General features: G+C 38.5%; 1 protein-coding gene across 3 annotated transcripts; it reads right to left on the bottom strand.

The window, feature by feature from the left end:
* Window positions 1-19,372: 19,372 nt before the first annotated feature.
* Window positions 19,373-22,764, bottom strand: HSP70T-2 (heat-shock protein 70T-2). Of its 3 annotated transcripts, none has more exons than XM_089445917.1 (3): window positions 22,380-22,764; window positions 19,900-21,931; window positions 19,373-19,777 (listed from the first exon to the last, which is right to left on the bottom strand). In XM_089445917.1, the coding sequence occupies exon 2, from the start codon at window positions 21,636-21,638 to the stop codon at window positions 19,902-19,904; it is 1,737 nt and encodes a 578-aa protein (XP_089302043.1). In that variant the 5' UTR covers window positions 21,639-21,931; window positions 22,380-22,764; the 3' UTR covers window positions 19,373-19,777; window positions 19,900-19,901. The 3 variants fall into 3 exon arrangements, with proteins under 3 accessions (XP_089302043.1, XP_089302042.1, XP_089302041.1); XM_089445916.1 differs by having other exon boundaries at window positions 19,373-19,671; window positions 19,900-21,946; window positions 22,380-22,762; XM_089445915.1 differs by having other exon boundaries at window positions 19,373-19,671; window positions 22,380-22,762.

Here is a 22,764-nt window from a genome sequence, read left to right as displayed (position 1 = left end):
AACAACACATGATAGATGTCAGTGATGGCAGCTCGGACTATAATTTTCATGAGAAAAGCAGAGGCACTAGGAAAAATTGAGGCAGATTGAAGGAACAACAGAAGAAGAAACAACAAAAAGATGAAGGAACAACAGTAGAAGGAACATCAACCAGAAGGAACAACAGCAGAAGGAACAACAACCAAAAGGAACAGCAGTAGAAGGAACAACAGCCGAAGGAATAGCAGGCCGAAGGAACAGTGGCAGAAGGAACAGCAAAAAGACGAAGGAACAACAGTAGAAGGAACAACAACCAGAAGGAACAACAGCAGAAGGAACAGTGTCAGAAGGAACAACAACCAAATTGAACAACAGCAGCAGAAGGAGCAGCAGCCGAAGGAACAGCAGGCCAAAGGAACATCAGACCGAAGGAATGGCAGGTCGAAGGAATAGTAGCAAGGAACAAGCAGCAGAACAAACAACAAAAGAAGGAACAACAACTAGAAAAAGAAACAACAACATAAAGAACAGCAGACGAAAGAAAAACTGACCAAAAGAACAACAGGTCGATGGAACAGCAGCAAGGAATAGCAAGCAAAATGAATAACAGTACAAGGAACAGTAAACTTAAGGAACATAATTTACTCTTCCAGCTTACAAACCAAAAAATTTTGTGAAATATGCAATGTAAATTTGTTTTCTTAGTGGATTAATATGTTAAACAGTGCTCTAGGATAGCTAAAAAAACTTCTGAACTTTTGATACCAAGCACAGGAGAAAGGTTTGCATGCCTATTCAACCGCTCAGTCTATCATATCAGAACAGCGGAATGTAAAAAGAACTTGCTCCAAAATTCTTTTTTGATAATATAACAACTATCCGATCTTGTTAAAAAAATATAATCTTTTAAGTTTATAATATTAATCTTTTGTGTTAATATTATTTCATGGGATTTATAATGTATTGGGTTTATAATATTAATAATCCTTTTGGTTAATAATATCAATATTTATTATATTATTGATAATATCAATAATATTACCATATTATTATAATATAATTATTATTATTATAAATTGTAATTATTATTGTGTTTATAATATAATGATAATAATATTTTGTAATATAATAAATATTATTATATTTATATATTTATTGATATAAAGATTAATAATTAATAATTAATTAATATCCATTGACGTTTATTGGTGTATATCAACCACATTTATTAATGTTGTTGTCAACCATGGTCATCGATGCTTAACCATAGTCAACCATGATTAATGATGATCAACAATTGTCAATCATGTTTTATAATATTCATCCCTTATGTTTTTAATATTAATCCCTTGGGTTTATAATATTAATCCCTTGGATTTAATATTATTCTCTTTGCTTTACAATCCATTGGCTTTATATTATTAATCCATTGGGTTTATTAATCACTTAGATTTATAGTATTAATCCCTTGGCCTTATAATATTTTTTTTATAAACTTGGTATGTCCTCTTTTTTCCATTCATTTATAAGCAAATTTACACCACATAGATTGGTTCGGTGGCCTCATCTTTCCCATTGGGAAACCAAGTTTATTGGCCACCTATCTGCATTGTATGCCATCCAAAAACAGAAAAGTTTCAGTCTTTCTATCCAAGCTATACATGTCTTTGTTTCATGACCATACTCTAGATTTCTACCTATACATATTTTTGCATAACAAAAAGTAAAAGCTATCTGCATATTAAATAAAATTAAACAAGGGAGATTATCTAGTCATTATGTTCCTCCAAGGTTGATTCCACTGGCACAGGGTCTTTGACATTTGATCCAAGCATCTCAAACAGTTCCAAGATACATGGGATGTGTCTCTCAATTCTGCCCAGCCTGATATCTTGCTTGTGGAGTTGAAACTAAACTTTCTGGAATTCTTGTTTGTAGCTCGACATACCTTGGACAAAAACAGCCATGCCCACCGAGATTTGCTCCATAGCCTTGCCCAGTAGGCTTTTCATCAGCCAATAAAGGTATAAGGTCTGCTTAAATTGCGTTATCCTGCCTCTAGTGTTACCAGGGTCCGGGACAAGGGTCCTCCAGTCATCCATGTCCTCCTCTGTCTCGTTGCCCTTCTTAACTTCCTCTTCCCATTCCTCTAAAAGTTTTTGAATGCCTTCATCAGTGCCCTCGTGATATGCCTCGGTAACTTCACTGATAAGATTTTCCACCGATTTCCCCCCTGCAAGGCTCAGACGTGCTCGGTTCCTTTTCATTTCTGGGCACCTGGGCCCATCTTCCACGGCCACGAATTTTCGCAAGTCGAGCCATGGTGGAGATGCCCAAAACCTGTTCAGAGCAGCAATTCGTTAACCAAAAACAATTCAACATGATATGGAAATGCTCCTGTCCCTGAGTTGAATTACCAATGCTAACCGCCCCACCTTGCTCCTCCCCTTTCCCTTTGGTATTGGTACCAAGGCCTTCATGGTCAGAGGTCCATTCCCCAGGAGGGGCTGACCTCCAGCCACCAGCAATGAGCCCTCGTCGCCACACCCATCTCCTCATGACCACGGGCAGGTTATCTTCCCCTCGCCAAGACCAAGCTAGTGAGCTCTGCCGCTTACCAGCGTTAGGCCAACCATGATTTGCAGACCCTTTCCCCTCTGCCCAAGATACAAGCGCATAGCCTTTGGCATTTTCTTGCCCATCTTCCCACCCAAGAGTCCTAGCAATTCCCTCTCTGCAATAGTTTCTATCTATTTCCCAGCAGTTTCATTGGCATCGACAACAGGAAATCGCTCCTAGGCAATAGCATAACCGACACCCGCTCCCCTCATCACCTGGCTTGCAACCTCTACCCACATGACCCCTACCAGCATCCCCACTCAGCCCTCGGCCCATAGTTCCCAAGATCCCCATGCAAGACAACATAAGTTCAAAACAAAGGGAGATTGAAGCAATACCCTGCAGTGGCAAGACATAGACGCAAAACCGATTCAATGCAACTAGACGCCACTGCTAATTCCACCAACAATTCTCAACTTCCCAATTAACATTCCTAATTTTCCCCCGCTCCCACTAGCAAAAACCCAACCAAGTCAACATTGCAATGGAAGAGATGAGCCGGAAAACATACCCCATGGAAACTTGCAGGGCATCTGATGAGCCCCAAAAATGGACAAATATGTGGGCTCATTCAACCTCCTAATTTGGATTAGTCCACCATTCTCATTTGTTTATTGCATGTTTTTGATTATTTTTATGTTAATAGAGTGAATTTGGTTAGTCATTATGCCAACAGGTCTAATGGGTTCTTTGTGTAGCCTTTTTGGTCAACTTGGAGACAAAATTGAAGGTCTTAATGAGCACTTGGCAGCCAAATTCGTGGGAGAACAAGCTAGAGGATTTGTAGGAAGGTGTCCCCTTCATTTATGGGCCCTTACGTCGAATTCTCCACCATCAGCTCGAAGTTCAAGGGCCATTGAATCAATCAGCACAAAGGCAGCCAAGCAAGTCAAGTAGGACTGCTGTTAACTCCAAGTCTTGGGCAGCCAAGTCCCTAAATTTTAGGAGGACTATTGGGTCCTCAAATTGTATAAATAAGAGGGCTTAAGACCTCATTTCAGTTGGTCATTTTGGTTAGCTAGTGGTTAGTAATTTTTGTAGCCAATAGTTAGTCATTTCATAGTCTTGTTGTAGTCATTTTGTAGTTCGATTTTTCGGCCATAGATTAGTTTTGTTGTCAGCTCATTTTCAAGTTCTCCTTGTGGACAGTTTTGATGTAACTCTTCATTCTTGATTAATAAAGATGAATCCAGCTTTGCACCAGCTCTAAATCTCTCTTGGGAGGCTGTAGCTCTTGGGGTTGGGCCCATCTCAAGCGCTCAGTACCTCCCTTGTTTATCTTTATGTGTTTGCTGCGTTCTTAAAATGAAATCTGCTCTTAGATCTTGCTTTGTTATTTTGGTTGTTTGTGATGGTTAAAGTAGCTTTTTATGGTTAGAATCGATTGGTAGGAATTTGTCATGCATTTAGATCTTTTTGAATGTTCTTACTCACGTGATGTACATGGTTCTCTTTCCAAACAAAGCTGTTGTTTATTCATTTCATTGACAGTTGGATTAAGTTAGCTAGGACTTGGTTTGTTTGCAAAGATTCATTGATTCGTTTGAATGAGCATTGTGCAGGGCATCTCTATCACCTTCATCACCTCCTCGTTCATCTGAGCCTCGTCCAGATCAGCTCCTCCATCACCAAGTCTATTTCCTCATCTCCCATCTGCTCTTTTGCCACGTAACCCTACCTTCTTGCTTTTCCATTGCCTAAACCTTCTTTGATGCAAGCTAGACCTCCACACCCTCTCATCAACTCTATCCATCAGTCCTTGGGTCATTTCAGGCCCCTACCCTACCTCCCTATCCATTCATGCACCTTACCTCACTCACCCATGCTCCGAAATTGCATTACAGAACATCCTGTAGAAATCTCTGAACATCCTGTAGGATCCTCTGCAGACATCCTGTAGAAGCCTGCAAACTCGGTTGCCGAGCATCTGAACGTTGTGGACTTTTGTGGACTGATGCTAGGGATCCCATGGGACCTCTCCTAGCCCTCCTAACCTTTCCCAAGCTTTCTCTCCCCTCGCACCACCTCTGCACAGCCAAACCCTAATAAGAAACACAACCATAATCACTCCAACCACTTAAGCAAAAATACAAAAACAATGTTCTTTTCAATGGAAGTAGTTTAAGTTCATGCATTTCATATCACTAGCAGTAATGGCATCATTCTTAGACACTTGCACTCCCACCATTGCATCATAGAGATTAAGCTAGTCAGATTAGGGTTTACTAGGGTTTCCATGTTTTGGTTGGCTTTCAGTTCATTTTTGCAAAGTAGATTAATCTCCTTTGAGATAGCCTTCGTCCATCATTTAGAAAGCTTCTTCTGAGAGCATATAGAAGTTGGCTTGAGCCCCAGCGGACTTGTGCCAGCTGACCAAGGGACAGCTGCGACAAGAGCTAGTACTTGTGCATACAACACCGTCGCTTCCAAGTTTGTACGAACTACCGGGTTGATAAAATTAGAGATAGGAAGCTCCAGGAATTGTAGCATTATTGCTACAATACTGGAGCCCACCATCTTTTTGGCGCCGTTGCCGGGGAAGCGTCAGAGTATTGGTGATTGTCGCTTTTCTTCAATTTTCCACTACAAACTTCTTCTAAGTAGTTTATTTCATTTCCATTATGCAATTTCGTTTATGCAAAAGTAGATTAGCATTTCCCGCTTTCATAGATTAGCATTTCCTGCTTTCATAGATTAGCATTTCAATTCTGCCATTTCATTTCTGCAAGCGTAGACTAGCATTTCATTCCTGCAATTTCATTTGAGCAAAATAGATTAGTCCTTTCATGCTTTCATTTCAATTCCGCATTTTCATTTTAGCAAGGTAGTTAGTTGTAGTTCAATCTATTTCAGTTTTGCAGGTAGAAGTAGAAAAAAGAAAAATCAACCAAAAAGATTTCATTTCATGTCTTGTAGGAGTAGAGATAAGTTAGAAAAATGATTGCACAACACCCCCACTGCTTCACACAGCCAACGTTCTCTCTTTTTCGATGGCTGTGATTAAAGAACCCCTGGGTGGACATCAAGACATATCTGAAGAACCTCTAGGGGAGAAGAAGAAGAAAACATTCCTCTGGAGCAAATGGATACAAGCAGAAATGTTGGGAGCAACATCTTATCCAAGGATGAATTTGAAAATCAGATCGAAGATTTCAAGAGTGATATGAGGCAGTTTCTTGCCATGCAACTGGATACCTTGCAGATCCAAAAGAAGCAAGAAGAAGCCAAGAGGGCTTTGGTCATTTTTTGTCCTAGGTGCACTAGAAAGCATCCTAGGAACGAATGTCCATTGTACTCCATAGAAGTGTGTTTTATCTGTGAAGGATACCATCCTACAGTTCAGTGCCCTTCCTTACCCAGATTCAAAGCTGCATATCTGAGAGCCAAAGGAGCCACTGAATCACTCTATTACATGAACCAAAGTTGGCCGCATGGACCTAGATCTTACCAACAGGAACTGCAAGGGACACCCGAGACCTATTATGACCCTTATCAAGCCACTTTCATGCCTTCTTGGGGTCCCCCTGCTCATCCTTCCTGGTCTACACCTCCTCCTTGGTCATATCCTCCTTGTTCCTTCACAGATCCATATTATGCCCAACCAGTTGCTCATTCATTTCACTCTTATGCTCAGCCACAGCCTCAGTGGAATGCACCTTATCAGGAGTGGAGGCCCCAGTACAACTCTCATCCCGCTCATTTTCCTCCACCACCTGCTCATCCACAACCATCGCCTCCTCCTCCACCAAGGCAACCCCAAATGCCTACCCAACCACAATGCCATCCATCTCCATCTCAATTTCACACCTCCACTCAACTACCCGTACCATTTCCAAAGCCATACAATGGAGCAGCTCAACCCCATTGCAAATCTGAGGCACAACATATGCAAACAACTCCTCTTGAGCTCAATGATCTTCACCATAGCTCAGGAAAAGCATTGTAAAAAAGAGATCATCTTGAAAGCATTGAAGGATCACATCCAGCAAAAGAAGATTCAAAAGAGGAGATCAAAGAACCATGGGCTGCACTTGATGAAGAGAAGACATCAGAAGCAGAGATAAAGAAAGATCCCTCATGGTTATCATCAAATCCTCCATGTACTCAAGAGAAAGATCAACAAAAAGAGGAAGATCAGAAGGTCATGATAGAAGGTGACATGAAGAATGATCCAAATCAGCAAGACGACCAAGGATATCAAAGCTATATTGAGACATGGTTCCAGATAGTCACTAATTTGCAGCAGTACTCTCTTCCTCAGCTATGTTTGATCCCTTCAAAGTCAGATCATTTGGTCTCTGAGATCTGGATGCCTATCAAAGCATGCATTTCGAGCCTTCACATCATCTTGTCTCTAATCTCGATGTGCACATGGCTCCATTGAAAGTATTCTTATACTTGAGAACGATTTTGTTTTTCAAGTAGGGTAGGGTAGAAAAAAGAAAAAATGAAAAAATGAAAAAAAGAGGAAAATAGAAATCGAAGGTGAAAACCTCCTCGGAGGCACCTTAGATTGGTTCATTGATTGAAAACCTCCATGAGGTGGTGAATGGGTTGGAAAAAAAGAGAAAAGAGAATAAGATCTTTGGGTGAAAACCTCCCTTGGAGGCGCCCAAGGCAGGCAATTAGGGTGAAAACCTCCATGAGGCGCCCTAGTTGTTTTTCAAAAAAAAAAAAAAAAGAGAAAAAAGGAAAAAGAAAAATAAAGCTAATCTCCATTAAATAATTTCATGTTGCAGCAATGACATTGCAGGTTGCAAGAAGGACGTTTCATGACAGGAGGAGCACTCAAATCAAGGTCAAAGGAATTTTCTTGCCTTCTACAGGAAGCTCTGTATTTCTACAGGAAACATCCTGTAGAACCTTTGGACGAGCCAAATCCAATTTCAAAAGTGCATCTGATGGTGGGAATCTATTGATTAGGCCTACAAGCACTTGTGTGTCCATCCCTTGCCTTTATCCATCATTTTTTCCACCTCCTTGTGCTTCTCATTGTGCTTCTATAGGAACTTCCTGTAGAAATTGTGGGAAACTAAACAAGATTTCAAAAAGTGGTTTGGAGAACATGGTAGCTTCCTCAAGGGTTCAGAAGTCCTCATGCAATCTTCCAACTCCTCCTCCATCATCTCCATACCTGCATCACAGCCCAAGCTCAGTTTTTCCTTCCATGCAAGCACATGCAAAAAGCCTTGAAGCAAAAAGACATAGAACAAAATTTGTTTTTGCCATAACTTGAAAACCATGCATCCATTTGACAAACCGTTTTATGGGGAATTGTACAAGGGTGATGGCAACATGCTTGAGAAGTTTCAGCCAATTCCGGTGCACGGTTTCCAAGAAATCAACCCTCATCACCATCAGCCATTTTTGCATTTTCTCCATATCCATGCATCCGTTTCAAAACCTGTTTCATGGGGATATGCATGTGAGTAATGGTAACCTACCCAAGCAGTTTCAGCCGATTCCGATGCACGGTTTCCGAGAAATCGAGCTCTGAAATCTTCAGCCATTTTCCATTTTTCTCGAAATCCGTGCATCCATTGATCACGATTTTGCTATGGGAGATGCATAATGATGATAGGAACATGCTCACCGAGTTTCAGATCAATCCGATCTACCGTTTGGGAGAAATGGAAAAAAGAAGTTCTGGTTTTGTGACCATGCAGCAGCAGCAGCTTGAATGGGCAGAGTTGAACGTGGAAACGATTGCATGCAGCTCAGATCCGGCCAGAGGACACCTGCACAAGGAAAAGCAATCAAAAATCATTAGCCAAGCCTCATGCAATCAAAGGATCCAAGCATGCAGCAGCAGAATCAGAGCATGCAGCAGCAAGAAGCTTCACAAGCAGCCGTTTGGCTTCAGGTACGTGACAAAACCTATTCCTCTATTGCATGAATCTAATTCAAGAACTGCATGAACGAATGGAGTGATGGAATTAAGCCACGAATTTAGGAAGGTTCACTTGATGTCCAGTTCTCTAGCAAGTCACGCAGCATGCATGGGTCAGCCATGCACGAGAAAGTCAAAAAACGGACAGTATGGGCAGTCTAACTCCAGTGCAACTGAATCGATGAGATTTCAAGCAGAGAACAAATAGTGACCACTGCATATTCATGATTGCAAAACAGTCGCATAAGCCAGCACACGTATGTGCCACCTCACTCCAAAAATCACGCAGAAATCTGAGCGCTCAGCTGTTGGTTAACTTGCACTTGCATCATGTTTAACTCGAAGTATAAATCCTCTGCTTCCACAATCGACTTAACCTATCGTCCTCCGCTGAGTTTCCTACCTGGTTCGAATTTCACTCGTGCATCGGGCTCACTCAAAGGCAGAATCACGTTCTATAGGAAACGGGTGGGGTCTTCTACAGGAAAGTGCAGCAGAGTCTTCCAGAGCAGAAAAGCCTAAGGTTCTTCATCCAGTTTGAAGCTTGAAGAAAGCTCTGAGATCTGACACCATTGTGGAACAAATCCAGTAGCAATAGCAGGCCATGGAGTCAGAAACGAAAACTCCAGAGTTCACTGGTGGTCAGGAGATTGCAACTTTTCTTGTCTCATATGGACTACTGCCCAAGGTTTGGGAAGAGTCTCTTCATGCAAGCACTTCAGAGGGCTTAAGTCCCCATTGGATATCTTCCGATTTCAACAGTGGTATCTGATAATTGGGTTCAAACTTCGGACAAACGAATTGGGGTACTTACAGATGTATAGCAGAACAAACTAGCAGCTTTGAATTTAAACATTGGCAATTCATAAATCTGCTATGGTCTGGAGAGCACAATTGTCTTATTAATGATCTCAATATGTTCGTCAGTCTAAGATAAAAACATATGGAGAACATATAACTTCCGTGTTCTCAGTTTCCACTTGTTCATGCCATGTGAGTGAAAATAGATGCTAGCTGAAAACTTAGAAGTTAGCAATGCATGCAGAAAACTTAGAAGTCAGCAATGCATGGTGAACCTATACATGGGCGTGAAGGCTTGATTTCGTAGAGTGTTTGTTAACTTGTGCAATTTATGTCATCCTCTGCAGCAAAAGCAAAATTGTTACAAGTTTTGGCTTCATCAAATCCTCACTGCAATTAGGTCTTTAAGGTCAAGATACCTTTCTGTTTACAAATAAGCAATTCTCTAGTCTCACATAGATGAAAGTTTGTGATGAATCTATTTGAAATGTGGTCAAATCAGTAGCAATAATTAGCTTCCGATTGATATGGCATGATGGTTATTTTGTTCGTCCACATCATGCAGAATACAATTTGTGTGAGGACTCATGATTATAGCTGGCCACCTTCACCTGTCCAGTTAACCTCCCCAACGCTGCATAGATTATCTTGGGTTCTTGGTGTTATATATTTGCTATGATAAATGCACGCCTCTTGATCTTTAGCACAATCCAAGTCCATCCAGATTCCTTGTTCACCCATTGTAATTCAGAACAGAAACTTGAATGAGACAAGGAGGAGAGATTATAGGAGATAGATCCTCCTCATTAAATCCTCACTCATTCAAATATTACTTCATCAAATCACCCTAGCTCAAAGTTACAAGCAACAGACAGTGAGGAAGAAGAGCAGGGAGGAGGAGAAGTTGAAGGCTGCCACAACCCAGCTGAAAGGAAAATCGCCCACGGCCAAGCAAGATACAGTGGTGCACACTGTTCTACAGGAAGACAGAGGACTGTTTCTACAGGAAAACAGAGGATTGTTTCTACAGGAAGCCAGCGAACAGTTTCTAAAGGAAAGTTTGAAAAGAGGGAAGCCAAAGGAGAAATCGGCCAAGATGCCAGCCAAGGAAGCCACCAGGGCCATCAAAGATGAGGGGAGAGATTTGGTTGCTCAGAGGATGAGCAACACTTTCAGTAGGGGGTGATGATGAGCCCCAAAAATGGACAAATATGTGGGCTCATTCAACCTCCTAATTTGGCTTAGTCCACCATTCTCATTTGTTTATTGCATGTTTTTGATTATTTTTATGTTAATAGAGTGAATTTGGTTAGTCATTATGCCAACAGGTCTAATGGGTGCTTTGTGTAGCCTTTTTGGTCAACTTGGAGACAAAATTGAAAGTCTTAATGAACACTTGGCAGCCAAATTCGTGGGAGAACAAGCTAGAGGATTTGTAGGAAGGTGTCCCCTTCATTTATGGGCCCTTACCTCGAATTCTCCACCATCAACTCGGAGTTCAAGGGCCACCGAATCAATCAGCACAAGGGCAGCCAAGCAAGTCAAGTAGGACTGCTGTTAACTCCAAGTCTTGGGCAGCCAAGTCCCTAAATTTTAGGAGGACTGTTGGGTCCTCAAATTGTATAAATAAGAGGGCTTAAGACCTCATTTCAGTTGGTCATTTTGGTTAGCTAGTGGTTAGTAATTTTTGTAGCCAATAGTTAGTCATTTCATAGTCTTGTTGTAGTCATTTTGTAGTTCGATTTTTAGGCCATAGATTAGTTTTGCTGTCAGCTCATTTTCAAGTTCTCCTTGTGGACAGTTTTGATGTAACTCTTCATTCTTGATTAATAAAGATGAATCCAGCTTTGCACCAGCTCTAAATCTCTCTTGGGAGGCTGTAGCTCTTGGGGTTGGGCCCATCTCAAGCGCTCAGTACCTCCCTTGTTTATCTTTATGTGTTTGCTGCGTTCTTAAAATGAAATCTGCTCTTAGATCTTGCTTTGTTATTTTGGTTGTTTGTGATGGTTAAAGTAGCTTTTTATGGTTAGAATCGATTGGTAGGAGTTTGTCATGCATTTAGATCTTTTTGAATGTTCTTACTCACGTGATGTACATGGTTCTCTTTCCAAACAAAGCTGCTGTTTATTCATTTCATTGACAGTTGGATTAAGTTAGCTAGGACTTGGTTTGTTTGTAAGGATTCATTGATTTGTTTGAATGAGCATTGTGCAGGGCATCTCTATCACCTTCATCACCTCCTCGTTCATCTGAGCCTCGTCCAGATCAGCTCCTCCATCACCAAGTCTGTTTCCTCATCTCCCATCTGCTCTTTTGCCACGTAACCCTACCTTCTTGCTTTTCCATTGCCTAAACCTTCTTTGATGCAAGCTAGACATCCACACCCTCTCATCAACTCTATCCATCAGTCCTTGGGACATTTCAGGCCCCTACCCTACCTCCCTATCCATTCATGCACCTTACCTCACTCACCCATGCTCCGAAATTGCATTACAGAACATTCTGTAGAAATCTCTGAACATCCTGTAGGATCCCCTGCAGACATCTTGTAGAAGCCTGCAAACTCGGTTGCCGAGCATCTGAACGTTGTGGACTTCTGTGGACTGATGCTAGAGATCCCCTGGGACCTCTCCTAGCCCTCATGACCTTTCCCAAGCTTTCTCTCCCCTCGCACCACCTCTGCACAGCCAAACCCTAATAAGAAACACAGCCATAATCACTCCAACCACTTAAGCAAAAATACAAAAACAATGTTCTTTTCAATGGAAGTAGTTTAAGTTCATGCATTTCATATCACTAGCAGTAATTGCATCATTCTTAGACACTTGCACTCCCACCATTGCATCATAGAGATTAAGCTAGTCAGATTAGGGTTTACTAGGGTTTCCATGTTTTGGTTGGCTTTCAGTTTATTTTTGCAAAGTAGATTAATCTCCTTTGAGATAGCCTTCGTCCTTCATTTAGAAAGCTTCTTCTGAGAGCATATAGAAGTTGGCTTGAGCCCCAGCGGACTTGAGCCAGCTGACCAAGTGACAACTGCGACAAGAGCTAGTACTTGTGCATACAGCACCGTCGCTTCCAAGTTTGTACGAACTACCGGGTTGATAAAATTAGAGATAGGAAGCTCCAGGAGTTGTAGCATTATTGTTACAATACTGGAGCCCACCAGCATCTTCGAGCTTGAGGCTAAGAATGGCATCGCCCGACCCTTCTAGTGCACCAGCGCCCCCGTCTGCGAACAAACACAACATCACCCACCTGTCTACCCTTTCCTCTGTTAAAACCTGTTCCTTCACCACCTTCGCTGCCACCTTTCCCACTTCCCTTGCATGCAATCATGCCAAGGGCCACGGCACCCATCACCTTCAGCGTGTGAGGGGCGATGGTACAATACTCAGAGGTACTCTTCATTAGCCCCCCTCTGTTGTCCCAACCACCGGCTCGCACCTCGATCAGGGTCTTTGGGTTTATAATATTAATCTTAAGGTTTATATTCCTAGGGTTTAATAAAAATCTTATGATTTCAAATTAGAGAAATTTTGAGGTCAAATTTGGGACTCTGAAACAAAATTGTACAACCAAAATCAATTTTATGTGAACCAATAAGATTTAAGATGATGATGTCAACCAGGGGAGATGATTTACCATTTTTGGAGTAAAAATATAAAGATATTAAAAAATACAAAAATTAAAAAAAAAATTGTTTTTTAACTCGTATATTCAACTTATCTCCCTACAGTTTTACTCAAATTTCGAGGAGAGGCACTCGTTGGATGCATAATTTAATTCCCCATCCAAGGAGTACCCATGTCACATACTCTCATAGATTGTGTCGCCTGACCCTTTTAATGCACCAGCACCCCCGTCCGTGAACAAACACGTCACCCCCCTGTCTACCCTTTCTTCTGTTAAAACCTACTCCTACACCACTTTCGTTGTCACCTTTCCCACCTCCCTTGCATGTAATCATGCTAAAGACCACCGCACCCATCGCCTCGAGCATGTGGGGGGAAGTGGTACAGTACTCAGGGGTACTCTTTATTAATCCCCCTTTGTTGTCCCAACCACCGACTCGCACCCCGATCAAGATCATTGGGTTTATAATTTTAATCTTAAGGTTTATATTCCTAAGGTTTAATATTAATCTTACGATTTCAAAGTAGAGAAATTTTGAGGTCAAAACTGGGACTCAAAACAAAATTGTACAACTAAAATCAACTTTATGTGAACCAATAGGATTTAATATGATGATGTCAACCATGGGAGATGATTTACCAATTTTGAAATAAAAATGTAAAAATATTAAAAATTACAATATATATATATTAACTCGTATTTTCTACTTATCTCCCTATAGTCTTACTCAAATTTCGAGAGAGGCACTCGTTGAATGTACAATTTAATTCCCTATCCAAGGAATGCCCATGTTGCATACTTTCGATGGCCCCTTCTATATGAAAAATGAGAAAACACATTAAAAAAAAATGTGATTGCAATCACTCTTTTTCATATATTTTCTCATTGTTCCTTTAAAAGGGTTCATCAAAAGTATGCAACATGGGTACTCCTTGGATGGAGAATTAAATTTTACATCCAACGAGTGCTCCCGCTCGAAATTTAAGTAAAACCGCAGAGAGATAAGTTGAAAATACAAGTTGAAAAAATAATTATTTTTATTTTATTTTTTCCCTCTAAAATTTAATGATGTAATCTAATCTTATTTTATTATTTCCACTATTATTTTGTAATATTCCTTAGAAGGCTCCACGGCGAGAAACACCACGACGTCGCACCATTTTCAAACTAACAGAGAGATCTGAGAAGGGTATTAAGCAGGACCAGACAGAATAGGGCCGAGAGTGGGCGAACTAGGCAGAAACCAGATTCCGGAGAAACCCCTAAGTAGCCAGAGCGAAACAGGGGTGCAGGAAAAAAAGCAGACGAACATGGAAGGAGCCGATGAGAGCGATAGCTGAAACGAGAAGCCGAGCCATGAATAAAACAGCCTGCGCGAGATCTCGAACTGGGCGCGCATTCATTGTCGAATGCTTAACCATCATTCTGTACCCCGTAGCATTCATATCAGTGGCGATGGGTTTGTGGGAGCTGCGCCGGATCGCCAGGTGCAGAGACAGCTGCCGGCGAAGAATTAATCCTCTTTAAATGAGCCTCGAGGACCCCCGCATCCGGGTAATCATAGGGTTTAATATTAAGCGTAAGGTTTATAATATTAATTTTAGGGTTTCTATTCTTATTATTTAATAGTAATTCTAGGGCTTAACATTATTCACTTGGGTTTTTAATATTAATCCATTGAGTTTATAATATTTATAATATTAACATTAGGGTTTTGTTTATTTTAGGGTTTATAATATTTATCTTAGGATTTATATCCCTTGGGTTTATAATATTAATTTCGTGTTTGTGACAAATATTGTCTTAATATGAAGATCAACCATGTCCAATCATGGTCCAATGTCACATTGTGATAAAAATTGTCTCAATATGAAAGTCAACCATGGTCAATTATTGTCAAAGATTGTATCAATATGAAAATAAACCATGGTCAATCAAGGTCAACCATGGTCAATTATGGTCAACCATAGTCAACCATGGTCCAATGTCACATTGTGACACTCAATCTGAAAATCAAACATGATAAACGACCATGGTTAATTTTCATTTTGAGATAATCTTTGTCACAATGTGATGTTGGACCATGGTCCAATGTCACATTGTGACACTCAATCTGAAAATCAAACATGATCAAATGTCACATTGTGACACTTTATCTGAAAATCAAACATGATCAACCATGGTCCAACATCACATTGTGACAAAGATCGCCTCAAAATGAAAATTAACCATGGTCAACCATTGTCTAACATCACATGATGACAAAAAGTGTCTCAATATGAAAATCAACCATGATCACTATGGTCCAATGTAACATTGTAACAAAGATTGTCTCAATTTGAAAATCAACTATGATCAATCATGGTCCTTCATGGTCACTTATGGTTAGTTGTGATAAATCCTTAAGGTTTAATGTTTATTTTATGGGTTTATAATATTTATCTTGGGATTTCTATCCCATTTGTAATATTAATCTCTTGGGTTAGTAACAAAGATTATATAAATATAAAAACCAACAATGATCAACTATGGTCAATCTAGATCAACCATGGTCTATTATGGTCAATCACTGTCCAACGTCATATTTTGACAAAGATTGTCTCACTATGAAAATCAGGCATGATCAACCATGGTCCAACATCACATTATGATAAAATTTGTCTCAATATGAAAATCAATCTAACAATCATTGTTGCAATGTTACAACACATTGGAATTTGTCATATTTCATATTGTTACATTATGAAACTTAGGGTTCAAGACTAGGATTACAATGTTAGGGCCTTTTAATATTAGGTTTCTAACTTATAAAATTAGCACTTATAATATTGATCTTAAGGTTTGATATTAATCCCTTCGATTTATTAATCTCAAAGTTTATATTCCTAGGGTTTATAATATTGATCCTTGAATTTATTATTAATCCTTAGGTTTATTAATGGCTTGAGTTTTTAATATTAACAACCCATTGGGTTTATCAATCCCTTGAGTTTTTAATATTAATCTCTTCGATTTATAATAATAATAATCCCTTGAACTTTTAATATTTATTGCTTAAGTTTATTAATCCGTTGGGTTTTTAATATTAATCCTTTAGGTTTAACATTATTCCCCACAATTTATAATTTATTGGGTTTATAATGTTAATCTCATGTTTATTAATCATTTGGATTTATAATATTAATCCCTTAAATTTATTATATTAATCTTAAAGTTTTTAACATGGATCTTACAGTTTAATAGCCCTAAGATTTAATATTAATCCCAAGGTTTAACATTATTCTATTAGGTTTAAAATTTCTTGGAGTTTATAATTTATTATTATTATATTATTGCTATTATTATTTACTTTGTCCACATTTTGGGTGGAGTGTCCACCCAAAATGTTAGAATAAACTTACTTCAAAAACACAATTTTTTTTTTCAATAACTCATCTTATAAATTAAACTTGTTAATTCAAAAACACAATTCTTTTCCAAACAATCATCTTATAAAATAAACTTGTAATTTTTATTTTTAATATAAGAGATATTATTAAATACATGTTTTGATGTCTATCAACATTTATCATTAATTTAATCTACCACTAATTTAATTTCTATAACTATAATTTATAACTCTACTAATTTAATATTAATCCAACAAAATTTACTTCTAATAAATTAATAACTTTACCACATTAACAATATTTTTTAATTAAATTAAGTATTTTTTTTATTATCATTATTACATAAATGCTAAATAGAACTCAACTATATTCATATTAATTCATAATAAAAAATGATGTGAATGTTAAAGAAACACGACTATATTCATATTAATTCATAATAAGAAATGATAAGTATCTTATTATCATTATTACATTATTGTGACCTAAATATTAACTTTATTATATTAACAATTATCTTTTTTAATAAACTTAAAACTAATTTTTAACCATAACTTTACTTACGTTCATCAACAATAACTTAATTTACCTTCTTATTATATGTAAATCCTAAATGAAACTCAAGTATATTTCTATTACATCATAAATTCATCCTACTATCAACATAAAATACATGTTTAAACCTTTAAAATACAAATACATGCTTATAACATTATAATACACCTCCATTATAACATTACATAATCATAATTTCAAACCAAATATAACCTCCATAACGTTGTTATATTATGCTTTCAAAAATTATGACATGACAAACTCAACTCATTATACCATTACATAATCATAATTTCAAACCAAATATAACCTCCATAACATTGTTAAATCATGCTTTCAAAAATTATGACATGACAAACTCAACTCATTATGTGTGCATAACTAAACTCATCCATAACACTATGAATCATCATCCATAACAACACTATAAATCATGATTTCAAACTCAAACTCAATAAAACTTATCCATAACACTAAATTGTGATTTCAAACTCAAACTCAATAACACAACAATTATAATAATTTGAATGCAACTAGAACATCCATAACATTGTTAAATCATGATTTCATAATTAACATTGTTAAATCATGATTTCAAAAATTATGACAAGGCAAACTCAACTAATTAACACTTTAAATCATGATTTCAAACAAATCACAATTTCAAACTCAATTATAAGACTGATAAATACAACTACCCCAACACTATGACAAACTCAACTCATTATGTGTGCATAACTAAACTCATCCATAACACTATAAATCATCATCCATAACAACACTATAAATCATGATTTCAAACTCAAACTCAATAAAACTTATCCATAACACTAAATTGTGATTTCAAACTCAAACTCAATAACATCCATAACACTAAATTGTGATTTCAAACTCAAACTCAATAACACAACAATTATAATAATTTGAATGCAACTAGAACATCCATAACATTGTTAAATCATGATTTCATAGTTAACATTGTTAAATCATGATTTCAAAAATTATGACAGGGCAAACTCAACTAATTAACACTATAAATCATGATTTCAAACTCAATTATAATATGAAACACCTTAAATCATGATTTCAAACAAATCACGATTTCAAACTCAATTATAAGACTGATAAATACAACTACCCCAACACTAAGAAACACTATAAATCATGATTTCAAACTCAATTATAATACGAAACACCTTAAATCATGATTTCAAACAAATCATGATTTCAAAGATTTCAAACTCAATTATAAGACCGATAAATACAACTCATTCATGCCAACTCAATTATAACATGAAAACACAAATCCACTAAATGTGGATAACAAAACTTCCATAATATTATAAATCATGATTTCAAACTCAATTATAACAAGACAAGCACAACTCATCCATAACCCTATAAATCATGCCAACTCAATTATAACTTGAAAACACAAATCCACTGCGACAACCCCAACACTACCCCAACACTACACTATAAATCATGATTTCAAACTCAATTAACACTACCCAACACTACAGAAACACTATAAATCATGATTTCAAACTCAATTATAACACAACAAGCGCCCGCACTATAAATCATGCCCACTCAATTATAACATGAAAACACAAATCCACTCCAACAACCCCAACACTACGAAACCTTTGCAAACACAAATCCAATACAACAACCCCAACACTACGAAACCTTTGCATGTGATCACCTACCAGAACTCCGCTAAAATTCTAGCAAGATTCAAGACCACTATAACACTCTTAAATCATGACTTCACCACTTCACATGCATAATAAACTAAACTTTTCACTGTCACATTGTCACAATGCATGTTGTCCATTAAACTTTAAGAGCTAGTATATGTTATATGTTAAACCTTTAAACTTTTAATGCCGTATATGTCATCTCTTAAACCATTAAACTTTAAATGCTAGTATGTGTTATCTGTTAAACCTCTAATCTTAGAACTCGAGTTTTCTTTAATTACTCACTGATACATCATGAGCACCTAGAAAGCACTATTCCAACCATTTTAACATTTCGTGCCTATCCAAGCAAGCTTTGCACAATTCTTCGTTATATAATCTCCATGTCCATGCCAAACGCCATCCCAACCAAAAAAGGAAACCCAAATTGAAAACCCTAAAAATTTGGTTTTGCTAGGCTGCCACTAAATATGCAGCTCTGCCCTTTCAAAGACTGACTCTGCCTAACCTGGACCCAGCATCGATTAAAAACTTTGAAGTAACCTGGAGATAAAATGTTATACCATAAGCAGTAATAGTTTTGCACTTTATAAACAAAATTCTTTTTATTCTCCATAAACCGTTGTGCACTTTATGAACAAAATTCTTTTTATTTTCCATAAACCATTCAATACAATCGTTTCATGTTACCTTGAATCCCCTGATATTTGTCTAAATATTAAGAGCTATGGATGTCCTGGTACCTTTACATTGGAAAAAACTTTAGCCACTTGAACAGAAAACAGAGAGACAACCTTCAGTTCATCAAATTCATTATCACACCATGAAATTTGCAAGTTGCAGTCCTCTGAATATTTTCTCCTTCCAACAGTTTTTCCAGTTGTTCTATAATCTATTCCTGACATCATACTCCGATATTTACAATAAAACACACTGCTCTACCAATATCCCTGACAACATAACGTATATAAGCCTACTAAAAACCCCTGTTACGCTAACAATTTTGAGAGTTGTAAAATTAAACCACATTGGCTCTCGCCCAGAACAATAGGAGGTTCTCTCCCACCTGAAGCTGGGGTAGAAGAATCGTAAGTCTCTGGAAAACAAATAATTTGGAGTGTTAACAAAGCTTCATTGCCTAATCTAGAGAAATCTGACAACAGGCTCTACACAATACACCATCCATTCACATTCATGCTTCTCTACACAGATACAATAAAGATATGCCAGTATTTCATTAGAAAACATTACTCCTGAAAAGCTCCTAAAATGAAAATCCAAGGATCAAGGATCAACATAGGAATTGTTTGATCGGATCACATACCTTTACTGCTGCTGCTGCTGAGAATGCTTTGGAGGGGTGCTAATATCAAGAGATGCCCCATACTTTTTGAGAAGAGCCTCAATGCACCATCCATGACCATCATCCATGGTAGGCATCCTGACTTCCACGAAAGGAAGCACAGGACCCTTTGAATCTGGCATTGTCACTCCTGCAAATACCCTCAACACATTGGATGCATCAACATCCATACAGACATTGACTAATGGAATGCCTTTTGGGGCAGGTGGGATTCCTGACACCGTAAAAAATCCCAACAAATGGTTCTCCCCAACTTGCTTCCCTTCACCCTCATAGACAACAATCAGAGCCTCAGACTGATTGTCATGACTTGTTGTAAAAAATGCATCTCTCCTTGCTGGAATAGTGGCATTTCTGTGAATAATGGGCACAAAGTCAGCATCATCCGCTCTAACGCCCAAGCTCAAAGGAGTTGCTTGAATCGTTAGTAGGTCAAGGTTATGATCAGAAATCCCTGATGCAATTGCGCCTTCCAGAGCGGCACCACATACTGCAGCTTCCAAAGGTTTCATACCGTCATATATATTCTTGCTCTTGCAAAGCCTCAGAACCAGGCTCCGTATTTTTGGAATGTGTGAGCAGCCACCGACAATTACAACATCCGCTATGTTCTCCACATCAATCAGTGCATCATGTAAACACTGCACAATAAGGTTTTCGCATTTTTCAAAAACCTCATTATTGACTTCCTCAAACTCGTCTCGTAGCAGGGTTTTTGATATCTTCTGCCCACCTCCCAAATCAACTTCAACAGAAGCACTAGTATTGGTGGAGAGAGTGTGGATAGCTTTCTGAACAGCGATTCGAAGCATTGCAGAAGATTTGATTGCATTCTTACCTTTCGCCACCGAAAGGTCTACATTAGGGGCAACATGCTGGATAACATTTTGTAAGATATCCTCGCCTCCAATTGCATCCCCTGCAAGAGCTTTAATCTGAGAAACCCCACCGGCTGTGGCAGTGACAGCAACATCACAGTATCCACCACCCATATTGAAAATCAATGCGAGCTTCTCAGTACCACTTCCCATAGTAGCCTGAGATGTCATCTGTTGCTGCTGAGCATAAAGCAGGGCTACTGCTGTCGGTTCTGGCATCAAGCGAAGAACATGCAACCCAGCCATAGCACAAGCCCTTTCAACACGAGTTTGCTGAAACCGGCTAAAGGAAACAGGCATTGTTAATACAACGGTGCGCACAACACGTCCTAGCTGAACCTCGGCCATGGCTCGTAACTCTACTAGCAAAATCGCGAGTACTTCTTCCGGAGTGGTCGACCGCCACACCTCATTTGTCAACGCTGCAATAAAGGGGCGCACACCAATATCCAAAGTTTGAACCATAAATGGCAATTTCTTGCTCTTGTGAACAACAGGATCAGTGTCCATCCTGCCAATTAGTCTTTTCACATTCAAAATTGCATTTCCTGAAAGCAATTCCTTCTCGTCGTTGGGCGTTTCTGCACTTATTCCACTCGAAGGGCTATCACCCATGAAGAGAACATAAGAGGGCATCATTTTAAGTCCTCCGGGGTTTTCTAGAAGCTCGATCTTTGAATCCTTCCACACGGCCACACGGCACTGGAAGGTTCCAACATCGATTCCAATGGCTGTTTCCACGAAGGGGATAGGATGTTCAGCATCATCGCTAACCGCTTCATTGTCGGAAGCTACAGTATACGCTGTCTCTGCCTCGGTCATTTTTGCACCAAAACCTTAACCCTTAATTCCGCGTCAAATAGTAAAAAACAGTCGAGAGAACTTCCCCTTTTTTTAAGGGATGTTAATGCAAAGCCACTAAAAATAACAAAATATTTCACAATTCTTCCAGGCGTCCCGATCTTTGGAAAATTACAAAATTACAAAATATTTCACAATTCTTCTAGGCGTCCAGATCTTTGGAAAATTACAAATTAAAAACCCGGAAATTTAAGATACGCAAAACCTCTTTCTTTAATACAACGGCGCAGAAACTCCGTTTCGTCTAGCAAAACCTGGCAATCGATTTTCTAAAGACATTATTAGACAATTTCAAAAATAGAAGAATAAAACGCCTAAATTCGAACCAGCATACTAAGAAAGCAGCTAAAATCAATGCAATTTACTGCCTGACTCGGAACAAACTCAACGGCAGCCATGAAAAGATTTTAAAACTCAAGGATAATCTTACAGTGCAACATTAGTCTTCCCAATATCCTTTAAAATATACAAAATGATTCGCACTTTCATACATTTTCACTTAGAACACCTACAAACGTAAGCATTTTCAAAAAGAAGCAACGCTAACGAAAATCTCGAAAATCTCAAGCAAATTACCAAATCCATGCCTTAGAAAACAGCTAAAGAACAATGAGAAGTCGCGGCGACAGAAAAACAGAGGAAATCCTGAAATTCCAGAGTCTAAAATAGAAACAAATCGGATGAAAATGCATCGAAACGAACCTGTAAATAATAGCGACGAACCGGCCCCCAGTAGCAGTAAAACCCTGTCAAAGTTTGTCGAGCAAAAGACCAAACAACACAGAAATCGCGCCGAATGGAGTTTTTCAAAACCAAAAACCGTCTCCGAATATCTTAAATGGAAGATCTAAGGCAGATAAATCGTACTTCAGACTAAAATGCAAAGGGACATTACCATAAGGAAGGACATGACACCAATACTTGTATATTTCCAGAGCTTTCGGACATTCCAGATACTGCACCGGTTATTCAAGAACAATCGAGAAGGGCGCGTCCTACACGTGGCAATTAATGCTCGAATAAAATCAAAATTTGAAAATATTCGACGGAGATCTACATAACCCCCTTCGTCGAGAAAGATCTCTTA

Source organism: Pinus tabuliformis, chromosome 9, assembly GCF_031772625.1.
Source record: "Pinus tabuliformis cultivar Carrire ecotype Pingquan chromosome 9, CPIR1, whole genome shotgun sequence".
Lineage (NCBI taxonomy): Eukaryota > Viridiplantae > Streptophyta > Pinopsida > Pinales > Pinaceae > Pinus > Pinus tabuliformis.
This window is presented reverse-complemented; position numbering and strand designations above follow the sequence as displayed.

What these genes read in the sequence shown, in the direction of transcription:
- HSP70T-2 (XM_089445917.1), bottom strand. Translation starts at nt 21,638, where the DNA reads ATGACCGAGGCAGAGACAGCGTATACTGTAGCTTCCGACAATGAAGCG.